The sequence below is a fragment of the Maniola hyperantus genome, chromosome 20 (genome assembly GCF_902806685.2).
Source record: "Maniola hyperantus chromosome 20, iAphHyp1.2, whole genome shotgun sequence".
Taxonomy (NCBI): Eukaryota; Metazoa; Arthropoda; class Insecta; order Lepidoptera; family Nymphalidae; genus Maniola; species Maniola hyperantus.
In genome coordinates this window covers 3578658-3605467 of record NC_048555.1, presented here as the reverse complement: position 1 = coordinate 3605467, position 26810 = coordinate 3578658, and the positions used below count along the sequence as shown (strand labels likewise).

Genomic DNA, 26810 nt, shown 5'->3' with positions numbered 1-26810 from the left:
TAACGGCCTATGTTGGCCGCGTTGTTAGGCGTTGTCTCTGCCACTCATAAATATATGGCGTTTTGTCGGTCTCAACGACAGGGGTAGCACTCTACAAATCTGCTACCTCCACCTCGTTCTAAAGCTCGATGTACATTACTTTCGGCCGCGTACTGTACCTACTTACAAATTGCAATTAAAAAATTATTTTTTTAATGGTTTATTTGATATTTCTTTTAAAACTGTTTGATGAAAGCAGTTGTACTAGATTTAGTATGAACTTTCGATAGGTTTTTGAAACACAAGGATACAAAAACTAAGGAATATTCGTCCCCGGGAAGCAAGCTATCACTGTACCAAATTTCGTCGAAATCGATTTAACGGATGTGACGTGAAATCGTAGCAGACAGAATAGACGATTTTGAATATGTCTTGAATGTCATTGTCAGCATCATCATGATCATCCCATCGCCGATTCACTACTGAACACGGTTCTCATACACAGTCTACTACTTACATTGGTCAAGTGTGGCTTGGTTTACTCCACAGTCCACACACCTTTGAGAACATTATGGAGAACTCTCAGGCAAGCAGATCTGATATGTTTTCGATCAAATGCATATACTTAACTCCGAAAAGTTAGAGGTGCGTGTCCGGAATCGAACATCGGACCTTCCGATTAGGAGACCGACGTCCTAACCACAAGGCTATCATTGCCCTTTATTAATCTTTTCAAAAATATACGGCACTCGTAATTTGTGAGGTCAATACTCACTTGACCACTAAAATTATTATTTTTATGAGTAACTTTCGTTGAAATTTGTATTACAAAATTTAATGTAACCTTTAATATAATATTTTGTAATGGGTTAATTTATTAGTGTGATAAAGTATCATCGAGGAGGATTATGTTTTACACATATTTGACATTAGCATGAAATACCATGAATACTGTGTTGCATTATATTTCCTTTGTTGGCAGAATTAAGAATAAAAGAAGATTTGAATAACCATAAACCGGCCAAGTGCGAATCAGACTCGCGCACTGAGGGTTCCGTAGTACAATCGTTGTGTGGTCAATCCAAAAGGTCAACAAATCCTCCAATCACGCCACAATGTCTAACAAACAAACACACTTTCGCATTTATAATATTAGTAGGGATTGTAATTCTCATACTCATACGTAAGTGGTATAAAAACCAGAAACAATTTTATTTCAAAAAAATACTGATTCAATTATTTTACAGTCATCGCTTAGCCACTGTTTTATGAGTTCACGCTTTTATAAATTCCAAGGGTTGAATGCCAATTCTTTCGGCCAGAAGTTTGGCGGAATCTATCTGAGACTGCGGGTAGACTATGGTGCCTCTTGCGTTGGTGATCTTAGCATTCTTCCTTTCTTTATCCCCTGGTGCTAGCACGGGGAGCAATGGGTCAACCTGGAATGAAACGAAAGCTTGTTACTTTTAAGTAAATGTAATTTAGGAAATTCCTGGGTTTTAGTGACTGAAAGCATTATGAGAAAACTAACAAGATGAGAAAAGTGAAAGAAGAGTTTTGTAAAGAGTTTTTTAAGTGAAACTTCTTTAGGTAAAATCAGTGAAAAGGAAACATGAAATGCTGAAATGCGGAACTGAAGAAACATCAAAAACTTAAATGGAACTGATTCCTAAGTAATTAGGAGCTTTATTCTACCTACTTATGCACCCGCCAGTGTTCAAAGCATTGACAATAACAGACTCCTCTTTCCTATCCGTGCTCAGTAGTGGTGCGTTCCTTGAGTGTGATTTTATAAGTCGAACTAGCTGATCCCCGCGTCTTCGCCCGCGTGTATATAATATAGCCTATGTCATTCAGGAATAATGTAGCTTTCTATTGGTGAAAGAATTTTCAAATCAGTTCAGTAGTTCCAGAGATTACCCCCTACAAACAAACTTAACGACATTACCTCTTTATAATATTAGTATAGATTACGAATATTGGACATGTGTTTTATTTGGTCAGATGTAAGTAAAAATATACTTCGAACTTAGATCAAGTAGGAGGTACCGGCTTTGGTCCGTTTCAGTGTTAAATTTTCTTCAAGTTTTTAAGTAAGTACCTACCTATTAGGAATATTGGACAAGTGTTTTATTTAGCAAGATCTAAGGAATGTCTAAACGGATGAACGTCGAGCTTACGACCTTCCTTCAAACGACTAAGTAAGAAGTACCGGGTCTGGTCAGTTTTAGTATTCAATTTTCCTCAAGTTTTTAAGTAAGTAGGTAAGTATTACGAATATTGGACTAGTGTTTTGAACTTACGACCTTCCTTCAAACGATCAAATAGGAGGTACCGGGTCTGCTCAGTTTCAGTATTCAATTTTCCTCAAGTTTTTAAGTAAGTAGGTAAGTATTACGAATATTGGACTAGTGTTTTGAACTTACGACCTTCCTTCAAACGATCAAATAGGAGGTACCGGGTCTGCTCAGTTTCAGTATTCAATTTTCCTCAAGTTTTTAAGTAAGTATTACGAATATTGGACAAGTGTTTTATTTGGCAAGATGTGAGGAATGACTTAACCAATGTACTTCGAACTTACGACCTTCCTTCAAACGATCAAATAGGAGGTACCGGGTCTGCTCAGTTTCAGTATTCAATTTTCCTCAAGTTTTTAAGTAAGTAGGTAAGTATTACAAATATTGGACAAGTGTTTTATTTGGCATGATGTGAGGAATGACTTAACCAATGTACTTCGAACTTACGACCTTCCTTTAAACGATCAAGTAGGGATCGTAGGTACCGGTCAGGTACAGATATCGGGTTCGGTCAATTTCGGTATTAAATTTTCCGCAAGTTTTCACCGTAAAGTCTCCCATCATCTTACCAGCATATAGAAATCGATTTGAATCGATCACGTTTGTATAAAGATGTGAAGAAACATCTCTTGGACACTTGAATGAGAGCCAAAAGAAAGCCGTTCCATTGTTCTATTGTAAATACCGTTTGAGGTACCTAACAGGATGTGACATTATTTTGACCGACTTTTCATATTACAAAACATTATTTTCATTATCATTACTATTGTAAGTCATACAGCACCTTCACGGTCTCATAAATAAAGTATTACACCTTAGCATTAAGATGTAAGTATACTAAGAATAGTTTGCATAAAATACATATGTATAGCACCATAATTACCTACTCTAAGTATCTTCGTACACTTGATTTAAAGTTCAATCATAAGTTATATTAATAAAATCATATACCTACTCATCTGATTTTAGGTCAGTTTAAGTCAGTCAGGTGCTCTTTTAGGATAACGATTTAACTGAAAAGCATTACTTATCTTAATTGTCTCTACAGATTTTTAAACCAATTTATTTATTTGTCACACATGTGATTTGTGAACCTGTAAATTAATACACATTTATGTACAACTCCCGCACATTGCTATTATGCGTGTGGCCGCCATTTTAGTGACGTCAACACTAAACTGAAGTTTCGAGCTGATGGTATATTTTTAATTAAATAAGTATACGTCAAGTGACGTCATTTCGATGTTAATGACACATGGTTCCAATAGCAATTTGCGGGATTTATACAATGTGTATTATTTACAGGTTCCAAGTTTCTCCAGTATCCTCCCCTATCCTCTCCCTGAAGACGGGAGCGAAACGTCGGGATCCACTTCGACGAACCACTGCCCTAGATCAAGAAATTCCGTCTATGTGTGAGACCATTCTGGTACATTGTAAGTTAACTCACAGGTTCCAAGTTCCTTCAGTGTTGCAAACAATCAGCTATCCTCTCTCCGAAGCCGGGAGCGAAGCGTCGGGATCCACAGCGACGAAGCACTGTCCTAGGTTAGGAGCCTCTGTGTGTGTACACATAGACGGAGTTTCTTGATCTAAATCAAGAAACTCCGTCTATGTGTGAGACCATTCTGGTACATTGTAAGTTAACTCACAGGTTCCAAGTTCCTCCAGTGTCGCAAACAATAACCTATCCTCTCCCTGAAGACGGGAGCGAAACGTCGGGATCCACTTCGACGAACCACTACTCTAGATCAAGAAACTCCGTCTATGTGTGAGACCATTCTGGTACATTGTAAGTTAACTCACAGGTTCCAGGTTCCTCCAGTGTTGCAAACAATCAGCTATCCTCTCTCCGAAGCCGGGAGCGAAGCAGTCGGGGTCCACAGCGACGAAGCACTGTCCTAGGTTAGGAGCCTCTGTCTGTGTGTGAGACCATTGTGGTACATTGTGAGTAGCTCGAGAACCTGCAGAACGTGTGAAGCAGAATGAATAAATTACACAATCATTGAAAAAAAAAATTTGATAGCAATCAAGAAAATAATCTAAGGTTAAGCCAATTATTTTTTATGAACCTTAAATATAAACGGCTAAATGCATTCAAAGCTCACAATTGCTTTCAAACACGAAAAATGGGTAAAACAACGTCTTGGCCATTTCTACTAAATGACCGTGATGACGTCAAGAAAGTGACAGGGTGGATGATGAAGATGTAGACGTATGACCTAGGTTTGGTAGCGCGCTTTTGAAATGCCATAAATGTCTAGATGTGTAATGTGGATGCATGCTGGCTAGATTGATGGATAGGTAAAATTAATTAAAATGTTGTATTTTAGTAAATACCAAAATTGAAAGAAAAGATTTGTGAAAAAAAAAATCTCATTGAAACAGAAATACCAAGAGAAAGATTTTTGTTCAAATTACCTTTAACAAGTACTTTTGAATCGTCAAATGCATCTACCATTCTACTATAAACGTTATCGTTACCTAATAGAAATTGGAATTTAGAATACATAGGAAACAGCATCTGTTTGAAAGATTAAGTAGGTAGGTACCTAGGTGCTATTATTAAAAGAAGAATCTCGGTTGAATGGGATAGGCAGAAAAAAGATAAAGCCTAAACTGTAAAGACAGCCATCTTTCAGATGCAATGCAAAGGTTTTACCTGAAAGATAGAGCGGAGGGGGGGAGGAGGTTTTTAGTCCGTAGGCCATTGTGTTGGAGTCGGGCATGCCGGAGGCATCCATGAGGATTTTCCTCCTCCCCGAACGGAAAAAAAAAAAAAAAAAAAGGTACCTAGGTACCTAGGAATCCAAGTCAGGTAGGCATGTTAACAGACACAAGTAAATCTTACCAGAAAGTCCACTGCAGAATACTTCTACCATAGCGCTAAGACAATATCCTTTATATCCACTAGTTTTCTCGAGTCCACCCAAAGGCAAAAGGTGGCCAGTTTCAAACGCCTGCAAAATAAGATAGCAATATTGTAAAAACGTAAAATTGATAATGAAAACTTTTAGGCTCTACGCATTGCATATCCGAATCCGAGAATTCTCGTTAATCTGGTTACCTTTATTAAAAAAAATGTTTTCCAAAAGCCGTATTTTTACTAAAACCTTTCTTATTTTCTACAATGAAAGATTTTTAGCGCATAGGGGTTGCACCATTTATACTAGATCCGAATTTTGTTTTACGTCTTTTGGAAAATGAAATTGAAAGAAAAACAAGTGCGAATCCATCATAATATAAATAAGTAGATAGTTGGTAGGTACAAACTACTACGTCTAATGCTTCGGATTAAGAATCCTCAAATTTGGATTTGCGTAAAGAGCCTTGTATAGTGCATTCAAAATAAACTGGTGTGTTTCCACCTGAGACCGTCATTAGCAATAACAATAGGATTAAGTCATGGCGGGTGAATTAAAAAGTATCAACACTGGTTGGTTTGCAACAAAATATATAAGGTTGAACTGGCTCCTTTAAAAATGAATTGGCTCTATGAGTGTTTGGTACCCCTATTGTTTACGTGTTTACGTAGCATATGTCGAATGTAATCCTATTGTTATTGCTAATGCCGGTCTCAAGTGGAAACATGCCAGTTTATATTAAGTGCACGATACCAATATTATATTTAGTAAACGTACCAATTGTGCATCCGTAGTGGGGTTGCAGTCAGGCCCTAACGCCCATCCTTCAGGCAGGGGCTCACCTTTCCGTATTTGCATCTCGACCTGTCAAAATGCATTTGTTAAGATTAATGTTCCTTGTTTTTAAGTTAGCTGAACCACATCGGCTTTGTTAGGGTGTTTCCTGAAAATCATTACCTAGACAGACCTATTTTTATAGTCAAAATCTTAAGTATAAATAATCTTTTATTTCAGACTGTGTCTATAATAGTTATGTTGTTATTATGCACAGACCACCACCTATGAATTCTCTGTGTTAAGTATCATGCCAGTTAGAATAAGATGAGAATAAACTGGCCTTTGTGATGTAACCACAAATTACGGTTTTCGGATTTTTTCCTTTACTTGTGCGATAAGATTTTTTTACATGCCAAACTTCATGATTCTAGGCGAACGGGATATAGGTTTATAGGTTTTCTTGACAAAGACGTCAGACAGCCGGACAGACGGACAGACAGACAGACAACAAAGTGATGAGGTACGGAACCCTAAAAAATCGTTTTGAACCAATGACTGATAGGCCGCCACGTTTTGAAGCATGCTCGTAGGTGCCGTATTACCCAAAAGTGCTTATGATCTTTGCCTGTCTTGTCTTTTATAATCTTTGATGTAAACCAACTTATTTCGCATAGAGTATAAGGTAATTTCAATACCTTTCCCATAGCAGCAGTAGTGGTGGCCAGATCGACCACAATGGAATCTCCATTAGTTGCTGGTGCCGCCATCGAAATTGGATTTGTGCCACATGCTTTCTGGAAATAAATTTTTATTAGGTAAATAAATTATATAAAAATCGGCCAAGTCGGGAAAGTTAGCCTTGCACACGAAGGACTCCGTACTATCGTACAAGAAATACCACTTTTTAGTCCCATAAATTTAAGAAAAAAAACACTTTTTTTATGTACCGTTTCAGTGGCAATAGAAATACTTATACATTCCGTGAAAATTTCAACTCCCTATCTATTACGATTCACGATATACAGCGCACAGACATACGGACGGACGGAAAGACGGATAGCGGAGCATTAGCAATGGTACCCGTTGGCAACCTTTGGCCTACCCAAAGGCTGCCAACAGGTACCATAGGTACGGATCCCTAAAAAGAGGTTATGGGCAAGTTCTACCTAGGATCCCAGCCTCACTTGAGGAAGTCTAGCTAACCTTCTGAAGTGGAATAACTCACGCATCATCATCATCATCAGCAGCAGTTAGGGGATGTCCACTGTTAGACATAGGCCTCCTCAGCCTTCCTTATACGATGTTCGATTCGGGTTCGATTAATGGCAGGGGTTTGGAATTTTATAATTTCTAAATTTCTGGTCTGGTCTGGTGGGAGGCTTCGGCCGTGGCTAGTTACCACCCTACCGGCAAAGCCGTGCCGCCAAGCGATTTAGCATTCCTGTATGATGCCGTGTAGAAGCCAAAGGGGCATGGGTTTAATAAAAACTGCTATACCCCTTCCAGGTTAGCCCGCTTCCATCTTAAACTGCATCATCACTTACCACCAGGTGAGATTGCAGTCAAGGACTAACTCTTACCTGTTTAGATCTCGTAGGAACCATAACGGGGGCGGAATTCGTGAACGACATCCCAATAAGACCTTGCTTCTCAGCCTTCAGCGCCCAGTAACCTGCCATACCATAGTGATTGCAACCTAGAAAAATAAATTCAGCTTGGATACTGCATCTGGCCTTTGGGGCGCAGAGGGTTACAACCAGAGACTTCGTCCGCGTGGAATAAGGTTTTTAAAAATCCAGTGGGAACTCTTTGATTTTCCGGGATAAAAAGTAGCCTATGTCACTCTCCAGGTCTTTATCTATACCCATGCAAAAAAATCACGTCAATCCTTTACACCGTTGCGACGTGACTGAAGGACAAACCAACAAACCAACAAACCAACAAACCAACAAACCAACAAACCAACAAACCAACAAACAAACATACTTTCGCATTTATAATAAGGGTACTGATGACAAAACGGCTTTACTCACGTATTTCTTCGACGCTAGCCCGACTAGTTTCTAACCCATCCGGGGTTCTTTTTCACAGGGACTCAGTTTGCGCACGCGTCGCGGTTGAGACTAGTCGGGCTAACGTCGACGAAATACGTGAGTATGTCTTACATGTATAATGGAAATCACTCACGATAGTTTAAACGCTAAAATAACCAGAAACTATTTTGGTTTACTCGTCGGTGGTAACAACGAAACGGCGAACAAAGAATTATTTTAAAGAACACCATGTATTAATATTAGATTGGAGTTTGGACAATTTTATTATTGTCATGGTGTTGAACGCGTTTTCTTACGAAATAATTTCTTAACTAGAGCAATATCGAAAGTACCTGTAATAAGTAAATAGGTAGAGGTAGCTAGTTACTATTTAAATGAAATTATTTAATAAACAGGTGAAATCAGACCTTGCCTTCCAATGCACTTTAGGCAGACCAGTAGGTCGATTTCGTAAAACCTGCATCAATCATTAGTACAATATCAATTGTTCTGATTGGCTGAATTTGTACGATTCTTTCAATCCCGGGCATGCAGCGCTAAGTTTACGGAGTTATGTGGGTTTTAAGTAAATAAATATCACTTGCTTCAACGGTGAAGGAAAACATCGTGAGGAAACCTGCATGCCTCAGAGTTCTCCATAATGTTCTGAGAGGTGTGTGAGGTCTGTCAATCGAGACTAGACCAGCGTGGTAGACTATGGCCAAAAACCTTCTCACTCTGCGAAAAGATCCTTGCTCTGTAGTGAGCTGGCTATGGGTTAATAATGATAAGGTATGACTTCTTACGTTTCACAGCAACCCATCCAACTCCGCATTCCTTGGCCTTTTTGATGGCTAAATCCATGCAGAAGTTGCCAACTGTGGCGCCCAGGCCGTCGCAACCATCCACCCAGGCGGTCGCAGCGGTTTCCTTCAGGATAACTGGTTCTGCATGCGGGTTGCACACCCCTGACTTCATATCGTTTACGTACAACTCTGAAAAAAGTTATGGTTGGGTTTAGTAATATTTTGTTTGTGGGTTGATAAAAATCAGTTGTTTGAATATTCTTTTGAAAATGCTTTTGGATAGACAAAATATCTCTGGATGAAAATCTATCTATATGAAATTGCCCTTCCTGCAGCAAGAAATTCGGCGGTTGCTCTTTTTAAGAGACCTACTTGCTATTTATCCTACCAGAAAGACACTGCATCACTTCGAATCTTGCCGATTCTACATACTTATAATAAATTTTTGATAATCTATACTTAATTATAAATTCGGAGGTGTGTTTTCCTTCCTTTACGCCCTAACTAAGCAACCAATCGAATTGATTTTTGGCATAAAAATAGTTAGAAAGACGGATAGTAACATACTTATAACTTTTTATCCCGGAAAATTAAACAATTCAGGATTTTTAAAACCCAAATCCACGCGGATGAAGTCGCGGGTATTTACTAACCAAGTCTATTCATGCCATGGCTGTAATGGCCAACAATGTCCGCATGGAGCAGCAAGTCAGCATGGGCCTTGGCTTCTGGAAGCGGCGCGCCTGCAGCCAGCAGACTCTCCTCCATGAATCTCTGAGCCTCTTCTACTCGTACGTCGGGCATGGCCGATGAGTTCTAATACTGATGCTATCTGTCAAGAGCAATAAAGTAAATTAGTATAATTAGAAGAGCAGATTTTATGATGCAAACCCCACGATACGACCTACACGAACATAATAACAATTTTTTTTGTCAGACCGTAATAAAAACACAGGCTTATTTCAAAATTATAAACATCGGTTGAGTGAGGAATACTCGTGGAACAATTAATAACAAATACCTAATTGCTGACGGATGAGTAAAGAATACAAATCGGTTGAGATAAGAAAAAAAATTTTTGGGACGAGACGTCATAGGATGATACGGAACAACCCCAGTCTGGGTTGAATTTCTTTACGACACTGGATATTAAGTTGTAAGCAAAAACAAGTTGCAACCCACGAACATTTTATGTCTCGTCTTGTACGTGTATAGAGTCATTTTTTAAGAATATTAGCCATGTTAAACGATTAATATTCCCCTTTCCTCTCCAACTAAGCGTCAGGCTTGTGCTAGGAGTAGGTACGACAGGACAGGTAGGTACATACCAGTAATTACTATCCTTACTCTGTGGTAGGCACAGAGAATCCAAGGTGGTAGGTAACAATAGGTAGTGTTTGTATTTGCACTCCAACTTACCAATCTCTCCTCAATCTACTAATATCCGAAAGAGCTTTTATCAACACTAGTCACTAACAACCTTATTTGCAACCAATGCCGTTCAATGCCAATGACAGACAAAAATGCTTTCGCGGTAAAATTCTTTTATATACAGGCGTGAACAAATACCTACAGGTTGCTCCCAATCTATCTAATCTCAATTAATGAATCTTACGTATAAGATAACGATGCTATTTACTAATTTGTTCTAGGATCACTCCTTATTAAATGTTATTGTAATAATTATTTAAACGCGATTTTAATTAAGAAAGATTTGTCAAATTACTCTTTAGTACCTACTTAATTACATTTTGTTAGAATTAAAACTAAAATTAATTTATTAGGTAATTTTGATTTATTACCTAAGAGTATGTATAAGAATTTAGAAAGAAAGAATGGGAGAAACGTTTATTTTTGAAAGCTGTACGTTATCCCGGCGCGTCTAATATTTGAGGCGCCGGAATAAACTGTGTCATGTGTGGCACAACCTGAAAAATAGATCCCAACTCAGCATAAATGCTTTGCACTTATAAAAAAAACCGCTGGTTTTCAGCACAGACCAGTAATCCGTAGATAGACAGCTATTTTCCATAGATCTATTTGTAGGGGGAGTCCGGGAGAGTATACCCGCCTTCCACTAAAATGCTCATAAATCTTTATATACTTAAAAATCGCTATTTTCTATAAATTGTATCTAAAGCTGCACTATTTAGCTATATTTTCTCTTAATAAAGTTTGATACATCATTAATAGTTTATGAGTAATTAACGATTTCTACCAAAGTGACATTCGGCTAATATCTCCCGCCTGGGTGGGAGACTTGACCCCCCAAGTGGGGAGCCTTTACCCGGGTACAAAAATAGGCAAAATAATCATTACAAATTATAATTCTATAAAATAAAATAAAACATAAAAATATGACACATAGTATTTTGTAGTAAATGAGAATTCCTTTTTGATTTGGAGCAATTAATACAAATAAACTGCTCCTCATCATGTCTTTATCATATTTGGACAGTCCAACGGATTTTATGGTCATAAGTCTCATGTCCATAACTTTCTCTTCTCCACAGCTGAAACAAAACCAATTATCAATTTCATCTCCCATGGACTATCAGAGCTACTCATACTTGGGTTCTTCGTCAGGGTCTGTCTAACCGTCACTTGACTGTAAAACTTGTCTTTTTCAATGGTCTTTTTACTGTCTTTTTCTCTTTGCTTTACCTTTTTGTTTTTTAAGTCATTTTAATTTTCTTATTTTTTGGTGCATAATCATCTATATCATCATCTAGGTCTAGTCTTTCTGGCATTTTTTTTTTAATTTTAGTTTTTCTGGGCTGTCTACCACGACGAAGGAGCAGCTTTTGGAATTGAACGAATCATTTGTGGTACCTACAACTATTTTCGGTCTATGTCGTAAATCAGAATCTACCGTTGTCACATCCAGATTTTGAGATGTAGAAGCTACCTCTTCTGATTGTCTTAATATTGCAATTGGTTTCTCAGATTTTTTCCTCAGTCAAAATTGATGGTGAATTGGCTCTAGACGCCGCAGATTAATTCATGAATACTAATGCTGATGTTGAAGGCTCTGACTGACGTTGTACAGTAGATGATGAAGGTAATGAAGGAAGGCAGGACGATCGTGGTTACATCTGGAGGTAATACAAAAATATTATTGCCGGAGAAACAACGGGCGAAATTACCCGGGGTAAAGTCTCCTCCCGACGCCAGGGTAATGTCTCCCACCCCACACAAATCTGTCAGTTATTACATTTTTATAAAAAACTATGACACTTAAGTAAAAGCTGTCTGCCGTAAATGTTACTAGGATAATTACACTTACGATGTATATAAATGATATACTGGAATCTATTCACAGTAAGAAACAGAAATCAAATATCGAAAATTTAAAAAATTTACTTACCGGCACGAAATTTTTTAGTTACTTCTCACTCCTAAACCAAACTCCCGATCGTAACGGTATCTCGTGAGCGAGGTGGGAGGGGCCTATGGAGTCTAAGAAGTGTGGCAAAGTCGCAATATCGAGTTCCACAAAGATTCTATGAGCAGTGGCTAATGTCTCCTACCTGCTAAACTCTCCCGGACTCCCCCTACTTAGTAGTGGTTTTCAGCCGGAACCCCAATTCGAGTGGGCCACGGAATTCTCTGTGATTGAACTCACCAATTTACACAATGCTTAGGCTTGTATCTTAAGAGCTTTGACAAAAAAAATTTACAAAGCTGGTACAAATCACTCTACTTACCCGTTTCGAAAACTTAGAAACCCGTTTCAGATAATGCTGAAACACGTTTCATGTGCAGATTAGATAGGTATCTTGTTCCTATATAATATTATTTTATACAATAACTTATTTAAAAAAAGAAATCCTCCCTTATTCAAATTCGAGCATCAATCGTTACAATTGTAAGTTTTTTGCACGAATGGATCGATTGTGTTTGTCACGCAAGAGTTCGCACTTTTTGCTCTTCGCAGTATTTGGAAGACACGATACGTTTGAAATGAGGTCATTGACCTAGTGCCTTAATTTTACAACATGTTAATAATAGGTTGGTAGTAAGAGATTCTTGGAAGTCTAAATCATCTAAAAAGTCTAACCACACTGGTGCACTTTGAAATTGTGTCAGACGCATTCGTTTACTACCCAGACGTATGCCTGTGCGCATCACGCATGCCTCATGTTTGCTGGAAATAGCGCTTGCATCAAACTCTGTTGTGCACGAAACAAGGCATGCACTCTCTTGCACCCTCGTTTGTGACGCATAAGCAACACGCAAAACTTTATATATTAAATAACTGACCCGCCCCGGCTTCGCTCGGCTGGAATTTAGAAATCGAGGTTGGGTTGAATTTCCAATAATTCTGAAACGCATATTTCTTCATTTGTGACCAAACACCCAAGTACCAATTTTCATGCAAATAACTTGAAAATGACGGACTTTCCTACAAATTTTCGTCCCCTAGGTATTACAATTTTCAATAATCGTGAAATACGTATTTTGTAATTTTTAATCGAAATACTGGATACTTACTCTTTACAAAGAATACACCCTCAAAATGTCATGTATCTAGGACCAGCGCAGCGGTTTAGGCTGTGCGTTGATATAATATGATTCTATAGATCCATTATAGCAGACCTAGAGAGTGGATTATTGTGGACCATGTAAAGCTCCGTCAAAGACAGCTGGGGAACATGGAAAATCTGCTGCAGTTCTAAGTTTCACGAGGGAGTAAAAGGACTTCATCATGCGTAGACGCTTGCGCTCTTGCATGCATTCAAATTTTGCATTAAAAAAAAAAATTAATTCAAATCAAATCATTTATTTGCACGATTGCATTGCTTTGGCAGCTTACATATTATATCCACGCAAGGTCTACGAAACCATCCATGAACAAGGTCCACGCAAGGTCCAAGGTCCATCTGTGTAAGTAGTTAGACAAGAATACGAACCTAGTTATGATTATGAAGGTACTTACCAATTAGACACAGTAAAACCCATAGAAAAGTAACCAAAGTTAATATTTAGAGGTAGGTATACGTCCCTAAGTAGTCTCACAAAAAAAAGCAGCTTTTAAAACGAAAACTTACTTCATTTTCATTTTTTTTAATGTGTAAAAGAAATCAGACTTACCTATTCAAAAATGATGATCAGTATTTGATTCGCAAAAAATATCTAAAATAAAAATAATTGTAAAACACAGGAAAACGGATCACATTGCTCGTAAATAAAAAATGACTGATACAAATACTTAGGTACTTGCGTGAAGCATGATAAAGTTTTGTAAAAAAAAAGTGAGAAATAGGTACCTACTTAACAACCAATTAATTATTACAACATAAAGGCTCCCCCACACAGCCGCGTTATTATCGGTCGATAATATCGCATGCGTTATTGCGATATCTGTTTTCAGTACATTTTGTATTAGGATGGTCATGTCATGTAGTTACACACGATAATAACGCAGCAATGGAAGTAGGACGTATTATCGCAGCAGTGTGTAACTACATGACCATCCTAATACAAAATGTAAAACAGATATCGCAATAACGCATGAGATATTATCGACCTATAATAACGCGCCTGTGTGGGGGAGCCTTTATCAGTCTAGAGTCACGAGTCACAACTCACGATACGACATAAGTACTTGTTAATTTCATTGATAAAATAATTATAGGTACCTACTACTTACATAACCTGATAGTTAGTTAATTCGTAAAAAAAATTAAATGAGTGATAATTATGAGGAATTGTTCTTATTCATATATCATCTGTACTTTCAATGATCAAACCACTTTATCTAAGCATTCTAAGCTCTACTTAGAGCTTGAACTTTAGAAGTATGATACTGAGCAAGCTCCGTAATATCGAAAGGTTGAATATGGGCACACAATGATAGTAGAGGTTTTCTTGGAAAAATGGACTCCTGTAGTCTTCAACATACGAGTTGTAAGTATGTTACCTAGGGACATCTTGATTGAGAATATTAGATGTTAGTGAAAATAGCCGGAACCGACAAATTGACGTGCTGCCTGCTGACGTGGGCAGGAGAACTCAATACAACTCATTGTACAGTCAAAGGCTAAAACGATCAATTTCACTTGCACTGCACGGCACGGTTGATGCGCACATCTGAGTGTTTGTGTGGCGTGTTTATATAAAAAGATCATAATTAGTGCGATTGGTTTTTGATACAATAGATTTGCGGAATTGCTACTCGAATTCTGAGGCCGACCGTACATTGTCGCCTGTCGGGGACCGATCCAGTTACCGATTTAGGTCAAGGTTGCCTAACTAGCACGGTTTCAAAAAAGGAGGAGGTTCTCAATTCGTCGGGTTCTTTTTTTTTACTTAGTTCCTTCTTTCTCCTTCTTCGAATTATCCCAACTACCTAGGTGGGGTCCGCTTTCTATTTTACCGCTCAATTTGCCCGGTCTTGAGCATCTGATTATTGAATGATGAATCTATTGGCTCTCATGCAGGCTTTACATGAAGGCATATAAAGCTTTTAGGTTCTTAATTATTCTCTTTATTGTTCTTTAGTTCTAATAAAAAATTAGGCAAACTTTTTTTGACATTTTTTCTAACGATAAGTATTAGTCTTTATTAAACGTAGGTACTTACTTTTAGACTTTGGTAAATATTTAGAACAAGGCATACTTTATCTAAGACTCTTGTTTAACTTTCTAAGTACAATCATTATCAAATGAAATATTTGAAATTCTTATCAGACATACTAACGTATAATAAACAATTGTGCAACTCTAAATAGAGTAAAATATTATTAGAGTTTGTCATTAACCCTTAAGGGGACTCAGTTCGGTGCTTTCTTCATACAAACGTAGGAGGGAAATTACAACAATATTCGATATTGTACGCACAAAACTATGATTTATATCGATTTATCTCATCATTATCTAGGTTTATTGATAAATAAAACATTGAAAAAAATATAGATTTAAAAGTTACGAGGCTCAAAAGATTCCTATTTTAACACTAAATTAATGACAACTTTGGGCGTAAATAAATAAGATTAGGGATATGAAAATTCTAAAACAATTTATCATTAGACGTAGTTTATTTATTCATTAGTTGAAATAATTTTACTTTGCAAACATAAATTCAGCAGTTTTTTCTCAAAAATACTTTTCCTGAACCCTTTTCGCGCGCTTGATTTTGGTGAAAATCATCGTGCCTCTCAACTTTCTCGTACAATGTCAAGTGAAAAGCAAACATGTTACCCACGTGCGCTGCCAATTTCGGTCGAGCGTCCTGCGTCACCTTAAATTCCTTGAATAGCTGCCATCTAAAATAAACTGCTTTTTTAACACTTCAATCCATCTTTTCTGTAAGGGTGTTTGTGCACTCATACGTGATTTTAAGGTTCCGTGAAAAAAATACGAATCGAATGTACGTATTCGTATGACGGCCACTTCGAAGAATCACGGATAACAAATACGGATGAGTGCACAAACGCCCTTAGAATATGTCTTTCTCGAAATTTCTCTTTCTGTTCTACAGATTCATTTACCGCCAGTTTATCAAGAATCTGGAGTCTGGACCACTATTATTAAAGAAAACAGGTACTTGTTTCGCGATCTTTTTCTCGTATTTCTGTTTTCTGTTTGAGTCACCTTGACTTTGTTGCATTAACTCTTTTGGTCGTTGCCGTTTTATTATATCTAATGTCCCAATTTGTTTCGTATCTGTAATGAAATAAGGTTGGAACTTGGAAGGTTCAGAAATCAGAATTCACCGATTTCACATTCAGTCGGCGACATTACATGCCGTATGGTAGACGCGCTAGTTATTTAAGTGCGCGATTTATCTATTTTGCTTGTTATAATATTACACTGTTTTATTTCTAGTGCTTATTATTAGGTGAGTTTCATCATGATAATATTATTATGATTGAGTTTCATACTTTATAGACTCTTGCTATATTATATTAATATTATCACAGTTCTGTGAAATGTTAATTGAGTGTTTATTATCTATGGCCGCTCTTACTCGTACATCGATAAAATGTGTTTTTTTTTGTATTTCAGCATCTAAAGAACAATGGCTAGAGTAGCAACTACAGAGGCTCTGCGCTTCATGACTGACTGTCTCAAAGCAGTTGGGGCTTCGGCTAAAGCTGCGCAGCAACAGGCCGAGTTGCTCATCGAAGCTGATCGCGTGGGGCATCCCAGCCATGGCCTTAATAGATTAGGTAGGTATGTCCGTGTTGTCATGATGGACTGTCTCAAAGCAGTTGGGACTTCTGCTAAAGCGGCGCAGCAACAGACCGCGTGGGCCAGCCTAATTCCTAGCCATGGAGTTAATAGATTAGGTTATTTAGGTATAGGTATCTCCGTGTTCTCTAGTGTACTTAAACGAATAAAAATAAATTTACTGTTCCAGAATTCTACATATACGACATACTAAGCGGAGACTGCAAGCCCGACAACCAGCCTGTAGTACTGAAGGAAAATGCATCGACCGCCTGGGTGGACGCCAACCAAGTCCTTGGGGCGACGGCCAGCCATTTTGCCATGGACATAGCCATCAAGAAAGCTAAGGCCACTGGAGTTGGATGGGTTACTGTGAAAGGTAATGTAGGCCTAATACATACAGGGTGTGATCAGAACGCTGGCAAAAACGAAGACAGGTGATGATTACTGTTATGATACCACAAAAAAACGCGAAAAAAAATTTAAAAAATCCTATAATTTTGTAAATGTTTACGATAATATATTGCAAATAAAACATCTGACTGACGCTAGAGGTCAACGAACGTTGCGTAAGTAGGCCATTTGGAGTCAACGCCACGTTGTAGGTGGGGCATTGAACCGAGTTTTACACGCTATACATTGCGGGGTTGAAATATAGTAAATCACTAAAACTACAATAGCTATGTGGTAAATGGTTATTGGTATTGGATTGTATTTAGGTAGAATAACAGTAACGATAAGTTTCTGCTAGCATTCTGGTTACACCCTGTAAAAGGCACATTTGAATAAGCACCTTTGATTTTTAGGGTTGTCAACGGATAAAGGAGGCTTAGTACCTAATAGGGTCCTATTACCACACGAGTAGATACTACACGTGTGCTATTACTCTCTGCTGTCCGTTCGTCCATTCGTCCGTCCGTCCGTCGGTCCGTCCGTCTGTCTGTCAGCGGGCCATATCTCGTAAACCGTAATATGAATGGAGTTGAAATTTTGACAGAATGTAAATTTCACATAAACGGCTTGAATAAAGGACCTAACTACATAATAATTTCTGAAAAAAATAATATTAAAAATGTAGTTCACAGCTGGTTAATATCTACGTGTAGGTACCCTAAGTAAATGCATTGAATGTTTTTTCGCAATCATAATATCTTTATTGCAATTATTGTAGTTAATGTTACAAAATGACAAATAATTAGTTAATTGCAAAATACCTAGCTCATTGAGTAATTGAGCATAAATAATATAATTTGGTATAGGTACTTAATGTTAAACAGGTAAAGCCTGACCAGAAAAATATAACATCTCGCCATATTACGGAAAACCCGTGGAACTAATTTATACAAGACCATTTACTTAGTGATCATAGACCCTAATACTAGTGGCGCCCCCAGAGCAAGTTTTTTATATTTCTGGTCATTACCTCATTAATTCGCGTAATTTCTTCGTCACTCCTTACAAAACAAAGAAACACAAAGTAATGCACTGTAGAATTAAAATAAACCAAGGTAAAAAAATACCTACTCATAAAATCACAATAAATTGGCATTTTTTGAAAATCGAAATTTGTAGGCCTTTTTCCAAACTACACTCATAAAATTCAATTCTAAACCTCCAACATGTTAAGCCCTCTATAGAGGACATGATAATATTGCATTCGACCTCTGCCCTTTAAAATGAGCCTTGCTTTGCCTAAATGGAGATTGACTTCAGGAACTTTAAGTATAATAACTAAATCGATCCAATTTTATTACTAAGGAGTGAAAGTGGTAATGGTTTAGTGGTTAAAACGTCGCGTCGGCCTCCTCTTCGGATGGCTCGATCCCGGGCGCACACCTCTAACTTTGTTTTAACGGTGAAGGAAAATATCGTAAGAAAACCTGAGAGTTGTCCATAATGTTCTCAAAGGTGTGAAGTCTGCCAATCCACACTTGGACATCGTGGTGGACTATTGGCCAAACCATTTTAATTCTGAGACCCGTTCTCAGTAGTGAGCCGACTATGGGTTGATGATGATGATGATGATGATAATGTTATATGTTTTTAACCGACTTCCAAAAAGGAGGTGGTTCTCGATTCGGCCCGTTTTTTATTTATTTTTATTTTAGGTTCAAACCACAACGGCATGGCAGGTTATTGGGCTAAGAAAGCAGCGAATGAAGGATTAATAGGAATGGCGTTCACCAACACTTCACCACTACTAGCGCCGACAAGAAGTAAAAAGGTAAGCCGAAGCCATCTCCACTGACGAGAAAATCGCGGCAATAGTCTCGCCGTGCCACCAAGTTCGATACAAACTCTAATGGCCTGGGACTATCTTAACAGGGCGATAACCAGTGGCGTGCACAGGATTTGAAGCTAGGGTAGGCATTAGTTAGGTAGAAACCTGTTTACTGACAGGTCATAATGAAAAATATGCATTAAACTATTACAACTGGGGTAAGCAGTGCATTTATGCCTCTATGACCTGCACGCCACTGGCGATAACTATCACGGCGATAGTTTATATCAAAATTTGAAACACGGCGAGACTATCGCCACAGAATATATAATAGTACTAACGTATATGTATATCGCCGCGATTCCCTCGCCCGTGGAGATGGCGCCTAAGGTACAGGGCTTTTTAACCGACTTCCAAAAAGGAGGTGGTTCTCAATTCGGCCCGTTTTTTCCACTTTTTGGAAACCTGCATGCCTGAGAGTTCTCCATAATGTTCTCAAAGCTGTGTGAAGTCTACCAATCCACACATGGGCAGCGTGGTGGACTATGGCTAAAACCCTTCTCACTCTCAGAGACCCGTGCTCTGTAGTAAGCCGGCGATGGGTTGATCATGATGATGATGACTTAGTTATTTATTCTTGAAATCGTTAAAGTTATAAGTATGGTTTGCTTCGCGACAGGTCGACAGCAATCGGGGTTAGAATTAAGTTGTTGAGTTGTGGAGGGGGGACGCCACGCACAGCGCAGGCGCTATCCCACACCGGGGACATAGCGCGGGCGGTGTGCGGGTGTGTGGGGCGTCCCCACCCCGATTGCCATGTCGACATGTCGCGTGTACCTACATTCGTCTAGCCGTGCCTAGTAATTATTCAACTTATATTTTTTTAGGCTGCCTTAGGAACAAATCCTGTGTCCGTGGTGGCACCGGCTGCAGATGGGGAAACATTCTACTTGGATATGGCGACGACTGCCGTAGCTGTTGGAAAGGTACGAATAAAAATGCTACTTGGTATAGTTCCCGGCAGTTAAATAATCGCGTCTGACCTACGAGGCAAGTGCAAGCTCGCGCAGATATTGTTCCTAGCGCTCGTGCACTGTGTACGGATATAGCACTCACACTAATGCAGACGGTGAACGTGGGGTGTAGCGCGGCGCGCGGGCTGGTGTGTTCCGGTCCCTCAGTCGCGTGCCCCACTGACCCCTAAAATAATGCTTGCCTTGCGGTTAACTTCAAGATCGACATGCACATGGCATGAGTAGATATTATGTTCCAGTACACATTGGCCCAAACATGCAATTGGCGAGTCACGGGCGACGGCCAAACTGTTTGCGAATTACACATAATTCCGAATTGCAACGATGTTTATATAAAATCGCCGAAAATCGACAAGCAGGACAGCAAGCCCACAAGGGGGGAGAATGAGCATAAGGGACAAGGAAGAGACAAAATAATATATTGGGAGTCAAAAAGGCGCCCTGGGAAAATGCCAAGAGCAAGTACCGAACGGGCGCCCTCCCGCGATTCGGCCCATATAACCGAGAGGTTGGTGGGGCCATGGGAGGTGGAGGGTTGTCTCAGGCCGGACAGCATTGGCCTCACACGGTGCATGGCGGAGCGGGTTGGGCCATATAATAATTACTGTAGTACGCGACAGGTCGAGAAGGCAATCGGCAAGGGAATGCCCCGCACACCCGAACAGTTCCCGTGCTGAACCGGTGCGGGCGAGGGCGGGTGACGTACGGGTCTGCGGGGTGTCCCCTCGCCTCATACTCCAAATGCCATCTAAACCTGTCGCGGACTGTAGTTTCATAATACATAATAATATTATGCTAAAATTGGTGATTATTATTTTCAGATAGAAATGCAGATGCGCAAAGGAGAACCCATACCCAAAGGCTGGGCGCAGGACCCTAATGGAAATCAAACAGATGACGCAGAACTGGTACGTATTGTTTCTAAGTTCTAACTTTATTCCATACCTAACAACGTGCAGTCCATTTCGTTTAGACGTAGAACGCCAAAAACGAAAAATGCCATAAGACATAAAACATACGCAGAATGTCATAATAGGCTACTTGACAATTTTTTTAAGTTGGTCTTAAATTGTTAATATTTGTCCTATTATATCAAAAAAATTAACACTATATTTTTTTGCGCCCTAAAAACCGTAAAACTTTAATTTAAAAAAATATTTTTCTTAGACAGGTGAAAACACTGTCGGCCATGTTTGGCCGATAGATTATCTGTGCTCTGACGTCATGCATTTGTAAACAACAGCATAACCCTGGGTTATACTGTTGTTTACAAATGCATGACGTCAGACACAGCAACAACAGCATAACCCTGGGTTATACTGTTGTTTACAAATGCATGACGTCAGAGCACAGATAATCTATCGGCCAAACATGGCCGACAATGTTTTCACCTGTCTAAGAAAAATATTTTTTTAAATTAAAGTTTTACGGTTTTTAGGGCGCAAAAAAATATAGTGTTAATTTTTTTGATATAATAGGACAAATATTAACCATTTAAGACCAACTTAAAAAAATTGTCAAGTAGCCTATTCCATAATTTATCATCATGATCAACCTATCGCCAGCTCACTACAGAGTACGGGTCTCCTCTTAGAGTGAGAAGGGTTTTGGCCATAAACTACCAGTTACCACGCAAATGTGGTCAATTGTGGACTATACCGCATTAACATTATGGAGAAGAGAACTAACTCTCAGGCGTGCAGGTTTTCTAACGATGTTTTCTATTTAGATATTTATAATTAGGTACTTAAAACGCACAGAACTCCGAAAAGTTAGAGGTGCGTGCCCGGGATTGAACCCCCGACCTCCGATTAGGAGGCGGACTTCCTAACCACTGAGCTAACGCCATATATAGGTACGCAAAATGCCAAATCGCGTACCTAACACCTGCCTAACACTAATAAAATAACAAGAAGTACTAAGACATGTATATAATTTAAAAACAAAAAAAATACCTATAATTTTATTTCGAGATTATATGGCAAAGGTATTCTACTATTCTCCAGTTCCTGCCATCCAGTATTTACAGTGCGACAAGGCTCTCTTGGCACTTGAATGACATTGACAGGGGGGCGCTGTTGGAGAACAAAGGCTTAGAATATTCAAATAAAAACAAAGGGGAGACTTGACGGCTACTTTAGTTCCTATATTCGCCACGCGCCAAGACAGTCTTGTCGCACTGTACAATCCTACGCCAGCCTTCCAAACATCTACCACAGAATAAAAATTACGAATATTATTTGGTTTCCAGGCCTTTAAAACAAGTTGTCTAATGCCACTAGGCGGTGGAGAAGACACGTCTGGCTATAAGGGATATGGACTATCCGCTATGGTGGAACTGTTCTGTGGAATCTCATCGGGTAAGCTTGCTCATTTTAATCGAAAGAGATATACTTAGATGCTGAGACCTCAGAGCTTCCCAACTAGGTATTGCACTGTGGGTGGCCACCTTGGACGATCTAACCTAGGCCACCGAGAAGGTTTTAGTGGGTGAAAATCTCACGTAGGTAAACCGATATCTCCGCCAAGAAGTCGAGTATCTTTTGAAGATTTCCATCTCCCGTTATACTATAAAAAAGCCTTACTACATGTACGCGGCAGAAAGTAATGAACATCGGCCTTTAAAATGACATTCGGCTTTGTAGAGCGCTGTTGATAGAGTCACCCATACCTGTATGGCGTTTTGTCGGTCTCAAAGACAGAGACAATGCTGTACAAATCTGCTATCTCCTTCTACAGGTACATCATTACTTTCGGCCGCGTATACTGTAATTATTAGGTAGTTGACCTGAGAATATGAAACTTTATATATTGAGATTTTGATTTATTACATTGAATTATAAGATTTGATTATCCCGGAAAGTGTAAGCGCTATTACGGGATTTATTATTTTATATTATAAATCTTAAACCACGCGGATGAAGGCGCGGGAATCATCTAGTCTAGTAAAAATATAAATATAATTTTTTCTAGTAGGTTTTTGGAGTTTGACGACAGGTCGAGCTGGCAATCCGGGTATGAGGCGGGGGACGCCCTGCACACCCACACAGGGTTAGCGCGGGGGCTGTGCGGGTGTGCGGGGCTTTCCCTCCCCGATTGCCATCTCGACCTGTCGCGGACTACAGATGAATGTAAGTATCATAATATGACAAGTTTGCCTACACGAAAATTATTTTGCTCTCGTTTGTTAATAGGTGCGAACTACGGCCACCACATTCGTCCATGGTCTCAACAGGGAGCAGGCGGTCCCGCTGACCTGGGCCACTGCTTCATTGCGGTGGACCCTGAAAACTTCGCGCCCGGCTTCGGAGATCGACTCGCCGATAGTATCAGGCATTGGAGGCAGTTGGAACCGGTAGGTGTAAGCCACTGTAAGCCCTATAAAGTATGTAAAGACTTGACCTTAACAAGCGTCATAAACAGCCAATCACAGTCCACTGTTGGACTAAAGGTCTCTCCCAAACTGGAGGGTTTGCCCATAATTACCACAATGAAGAGACGGGTTGGTTATCACAGCAGATGGTAGTAGTAGCACAGAGCACGCTGCTGCCCGTTCTGAACAAGCATAGTATCAGAAAATTGTCTAAGTACTTGAAAACTTTCTGTTACTTACACTCACTCTGTGAACATCTGCGGACAAGATACATCTCAGAGGCGGACGTCCGATCGGAATTCTGGCAGTACCTAAACAGCGTGTTGTGGGGTCTGACTACTTAGTACAAAATGTATGAGCACTATTTTTAGATTTGTCAATAGAGCAGAACTTCTTGGTTAATCCATTGATAGGTTAGGTAACTTAGCAACATTGTTATAATTTGTCAAAAATTCTATGGTCGTTCTCGAAAATAACAACGTTGCTAAGTAACTTTTCGACAGATTGTGGATATAATATATATAATAATTTTTAGAGTTTGTGTAGTTTAATAGCTAGGTACCGAATTAGCAGCTTATAATATATCTACAGAATCAGGCAATTGTATATTTCTGTTACAGATAGACAGCAGTCTACCAGTGCTTGCTCCAGGGGATAAGGAGAAGAAAGCAGCGCAACTAACTGACTCACTTGGAACTGTCACATACGTGAAACAACTATTGGAATCCAGCGAAGCGCTGGCAAAAAAGTTGCAAGTCAAACCTATGGAAGTTGTGAAATGATCTTGTTTTTCATTACGGAAAAATTAAGTAGGTACCGATAGGTATTTCGTAGCTTCAGTTACCTACAAAATTTCAGCCAAATTGGTAGGATTATTTTCAAGAAACCAATTATACATTATTAAATAGGCTGTATATAACACTATAAAACAGCTTGTTTATAGGATTTTACTTTTATGTAGGAAATATAAATTGGAAAAACTCAAGTCAGTGCAATATATTTAATATTATTTACTTAGTTTAGCTGTGGGGACCAAAAAGAAAATGTGCTTAGTATTTGTATAAAAATAATGTGTTTTACACATTGCCATATTTTCTTGATTACATTTTTGTTCATATAGTAACTTTTTATTATTATGGTAGGACAGGACCTATGTAAAACAAAATATAAGTAGGTTAAGTATGTAACCGTATAAAAAATAAAGGTTTTGTTTTTAAATACCTGAATGCCTCTGATTTGTCCCTTCTAGATATCTATCGCAGAACTCAGAACTCAAATCGATTCCAATTAAATCTCGTCAAAATTATAGTTTGACGGTTTTTGAAAAACAATAGATGTTTTGTACAGTACGCGGCCGAAAGTAATGCCTTTAGAATGACATTTCGGCTTTGTAGAGCATTTTCTCTGTCACTCATACCTATATGACGTTTTGTTGTCGATCTCAACGACAGGGACTACGCTCTACAAATCTGCTATCTCCTCGATGTACCTACATCACTTTGCACTGATAAATAAATTATAACTTAATCATGTACGTAGGTACGTAGGTATTTATATTATGTATTTGTAGTACATACTAACATACCAATACGTTTATTTCAATTTGCCTATTTTAAATTATTTCAATATGCTCAAGCCTGCCTGTCATAAGACGTGTCGTAAGAAATTACGCACACGAATGGCGAGTAGATGCTAAAATTAGCACAAGTACGAGATGCAGGTAAAAGTAGGTGGCCTGTCTATAAATGATTGCGTATACAGACTTAAGGTAGGTAGGTAGGACTTGGAGTACCAGCCAGGTAACCTCCCCGTGTGCCTGAGTGTTGCGAGTCCCTTCCGGGGAAGAGCAGCGCTTGGGCCGGTGCAGTGTACCCTGGTAACATGGTTAGCAATTTCTCTTCATGGGATATTGTTAGCCATGGCTAATTGACCTGGCAGGGAGGGAGTGTGGTCCGCGCGTCCCTCTGAGTGAGCAGAGGGCGGTCCGTCGCTCACAGTGTGGTCTTCGGGTTGGTTGGCGTGCTGTGGTTCCGGCATGCCTCTAACGGTGTTTGGGAGCACGTAGTGCCCAGTGGTGGGTCTGCTGCGGCGGACATCCGCTGGCGGAGTAACGAGGCGTTGTTGGTCTCTTATGCTCCGTTGTTAGCGGGGGGATGGAACTTCGTGAGGTTTTTATTCTGTAGGAGTCCGACATAACCACTGTGCCACTGTATCCATGATGGATTTTCCTCACGAAAAAAAAAGGTAGGTAGGACTTAACCTACCTTAAAGAAGTCAGGAGCAATGAATTTAAAGACCTAAAGCAAGTTAGTCGATAAACCGCATAGAGTACGACAAACGTCTAGTTACGGACGGAGTCGGCACGGTCAAAGCTCCCATTGACTAGAGGTACGTATATATACCTACTGGGATGCTCCTACAGTAGCCGGCAAGAAATTCACTTATATCCACTTATCAATACTTATAATAAAATCACTAATATGCGACGTTTTGTCGGTATCAACGACAGAGACAACGCTCTACGAAACCTATATAGGTATATCTTTCTAAAGGTCGATGTACAATATTTTCTGCCGGGTACTGTATTACAGTTACTTTTAAATATTTTTATGGTAAGTAGGTACCTACAGTTGATAAAAAGCTATTCTGTGCATACTTTACGGTCATTAGCATCGCCATGACAGCTAAATTAGAGCGGCGCGAGCGTGACAGTGGTTCGCCCAGATAAACAAGATAAGGTTTATAATGCTTTTACCGTTTTAATGTCGGTAGGTAGAACTATGAAAATTCAATAACAGAGAATTTTTAAAAAGTCCGGGGCTACTGTTAGGTATTTCTAATTTTCCAGGATGTAGGTCGAGTCATCGAGGGGGTTTTAGTATAAGAATCCTGTCGTAATAAACCGATGTCTTCACCAGGACGACGGGTATCATAAGATTTAATTCCAGTTAACAAAAAAAGATAGATAATAATATTATAATAACGATATTTAAGTATTATCAGCTTATTAGTCATAACTTTCTGAGAGCACTAGAAAGTAGGCACAAATATAAAGGGAAACTTACTGAATAGTAGACATTAAAACCCTAGGGACCAATCACCAACTGAGGTGTTCAAAAGAAAACTGCTCAGAGATGTATTTGGGCCAGTGAGATCGCACTTGGCCAAAGAATACTAACTACCTACATATTATTATTAATTTACTCTTGGGTTTGTGCTACCGTTCGTTGAATACCTAACGAAGTAAAAACA

The 26810-nt window shown here is 39.1% G+C and overlaps 3 protein-coding genes across 6 annotated transcripts in view; 2 read left to right on the top strand and 1 right to left on the bottom strand.

Annotated features, from left to right (window-relative positions):
- LOC138403748 (meckelin-like) overlaps nucleotides 1-26810 on the top strand; it is a 208030-nt gene that overhangs the window by 128100 nt on the left and 53120 nt on the right. The window lies entirely within an intron of this gene.
- On the bottom strand, nucleotides 1170-26683 carry LOC117991699 ((2R)-3-sulfolactate dehydrogenase (NADP(+))-like). Of its 3 annotated transcripts, none has more exons than XM_069505516.1 (9): nucleotides 26624-26683; nucleotides 9410-9588; nucleotides 8757-8945; nucleotides 7498-7613; nucleotides 6613-6711; nucleotides 5918-6004; nucleotides 5128-5236; nucleotides 4083-4240; nucleotides 1170-1418 (listed from the first exon to the last, which is right to left on the bottom strand). In XM_069505516.1, the coding sequence occupies exons 2-9, from the start codon at nucleotides 9558-9560 to the stop codon at nucleotides 1254-1256; spliced, it is 1074 nt and encodes a 357-aa protein (XP_069361617.1). In that variant the 5' UTR covers nucleotides 9561-9588; nucleotides 26624-26683; the 3' UTR covers nucleotides 1170-1253. The 3 variants fall into 3 exon arrangements, with proteins under 3 accessions (XP_069361617.1, XP_034835192.1, XP_034835191.1); XM_034979301.2 differs by lacking the exon at nucleotides 26624-26683 and adding an exon at nucleotides 13851-13905; XM_034979300.2 differs by lacking the exon at nucleotides 26624-26683 and adding an exon at nucleotides 10176-10322.
- On the top strand, nucleotides 16488-24778 carry LOC117991698 (uncharacterized oxidoreductase YjmC-like). Of its 2 annotated transcripts, none has more exons than XM_069505514.1 (9): nucleotides 16488-16598; nucleotides 16766-16929; nucleotides 17121-17309; nucleotides 19039-19154; nucleotides 20039-20137; nucleotides 21007-21093; nucleotides 22437-22545; nucleotides 23380-23540; nucleotides 24179-24778. In XM_069505514.1, the coding sequence occupies exons 2-9, from the start codon at nucleotides 16779-16781 to the stop codon at nucleotides 24338-24340; spliced, it is 1074 nt and encodes a 357-aa protein (XP_069361615.1). In that variant the 5' UTR covers nucleotides 16488-16598; nucleotides 16766-16778; the 3' UTR covers nucleotides 24341-24778. The 2 variants fall into 2 exon arrangements, with proteins under 2 accessions (XP_069361615.1, XP_069361616.1); XM_069505515.1 differs by having other exon boundaries at nucleotides 23380-23544; nucleotides 24183-24778.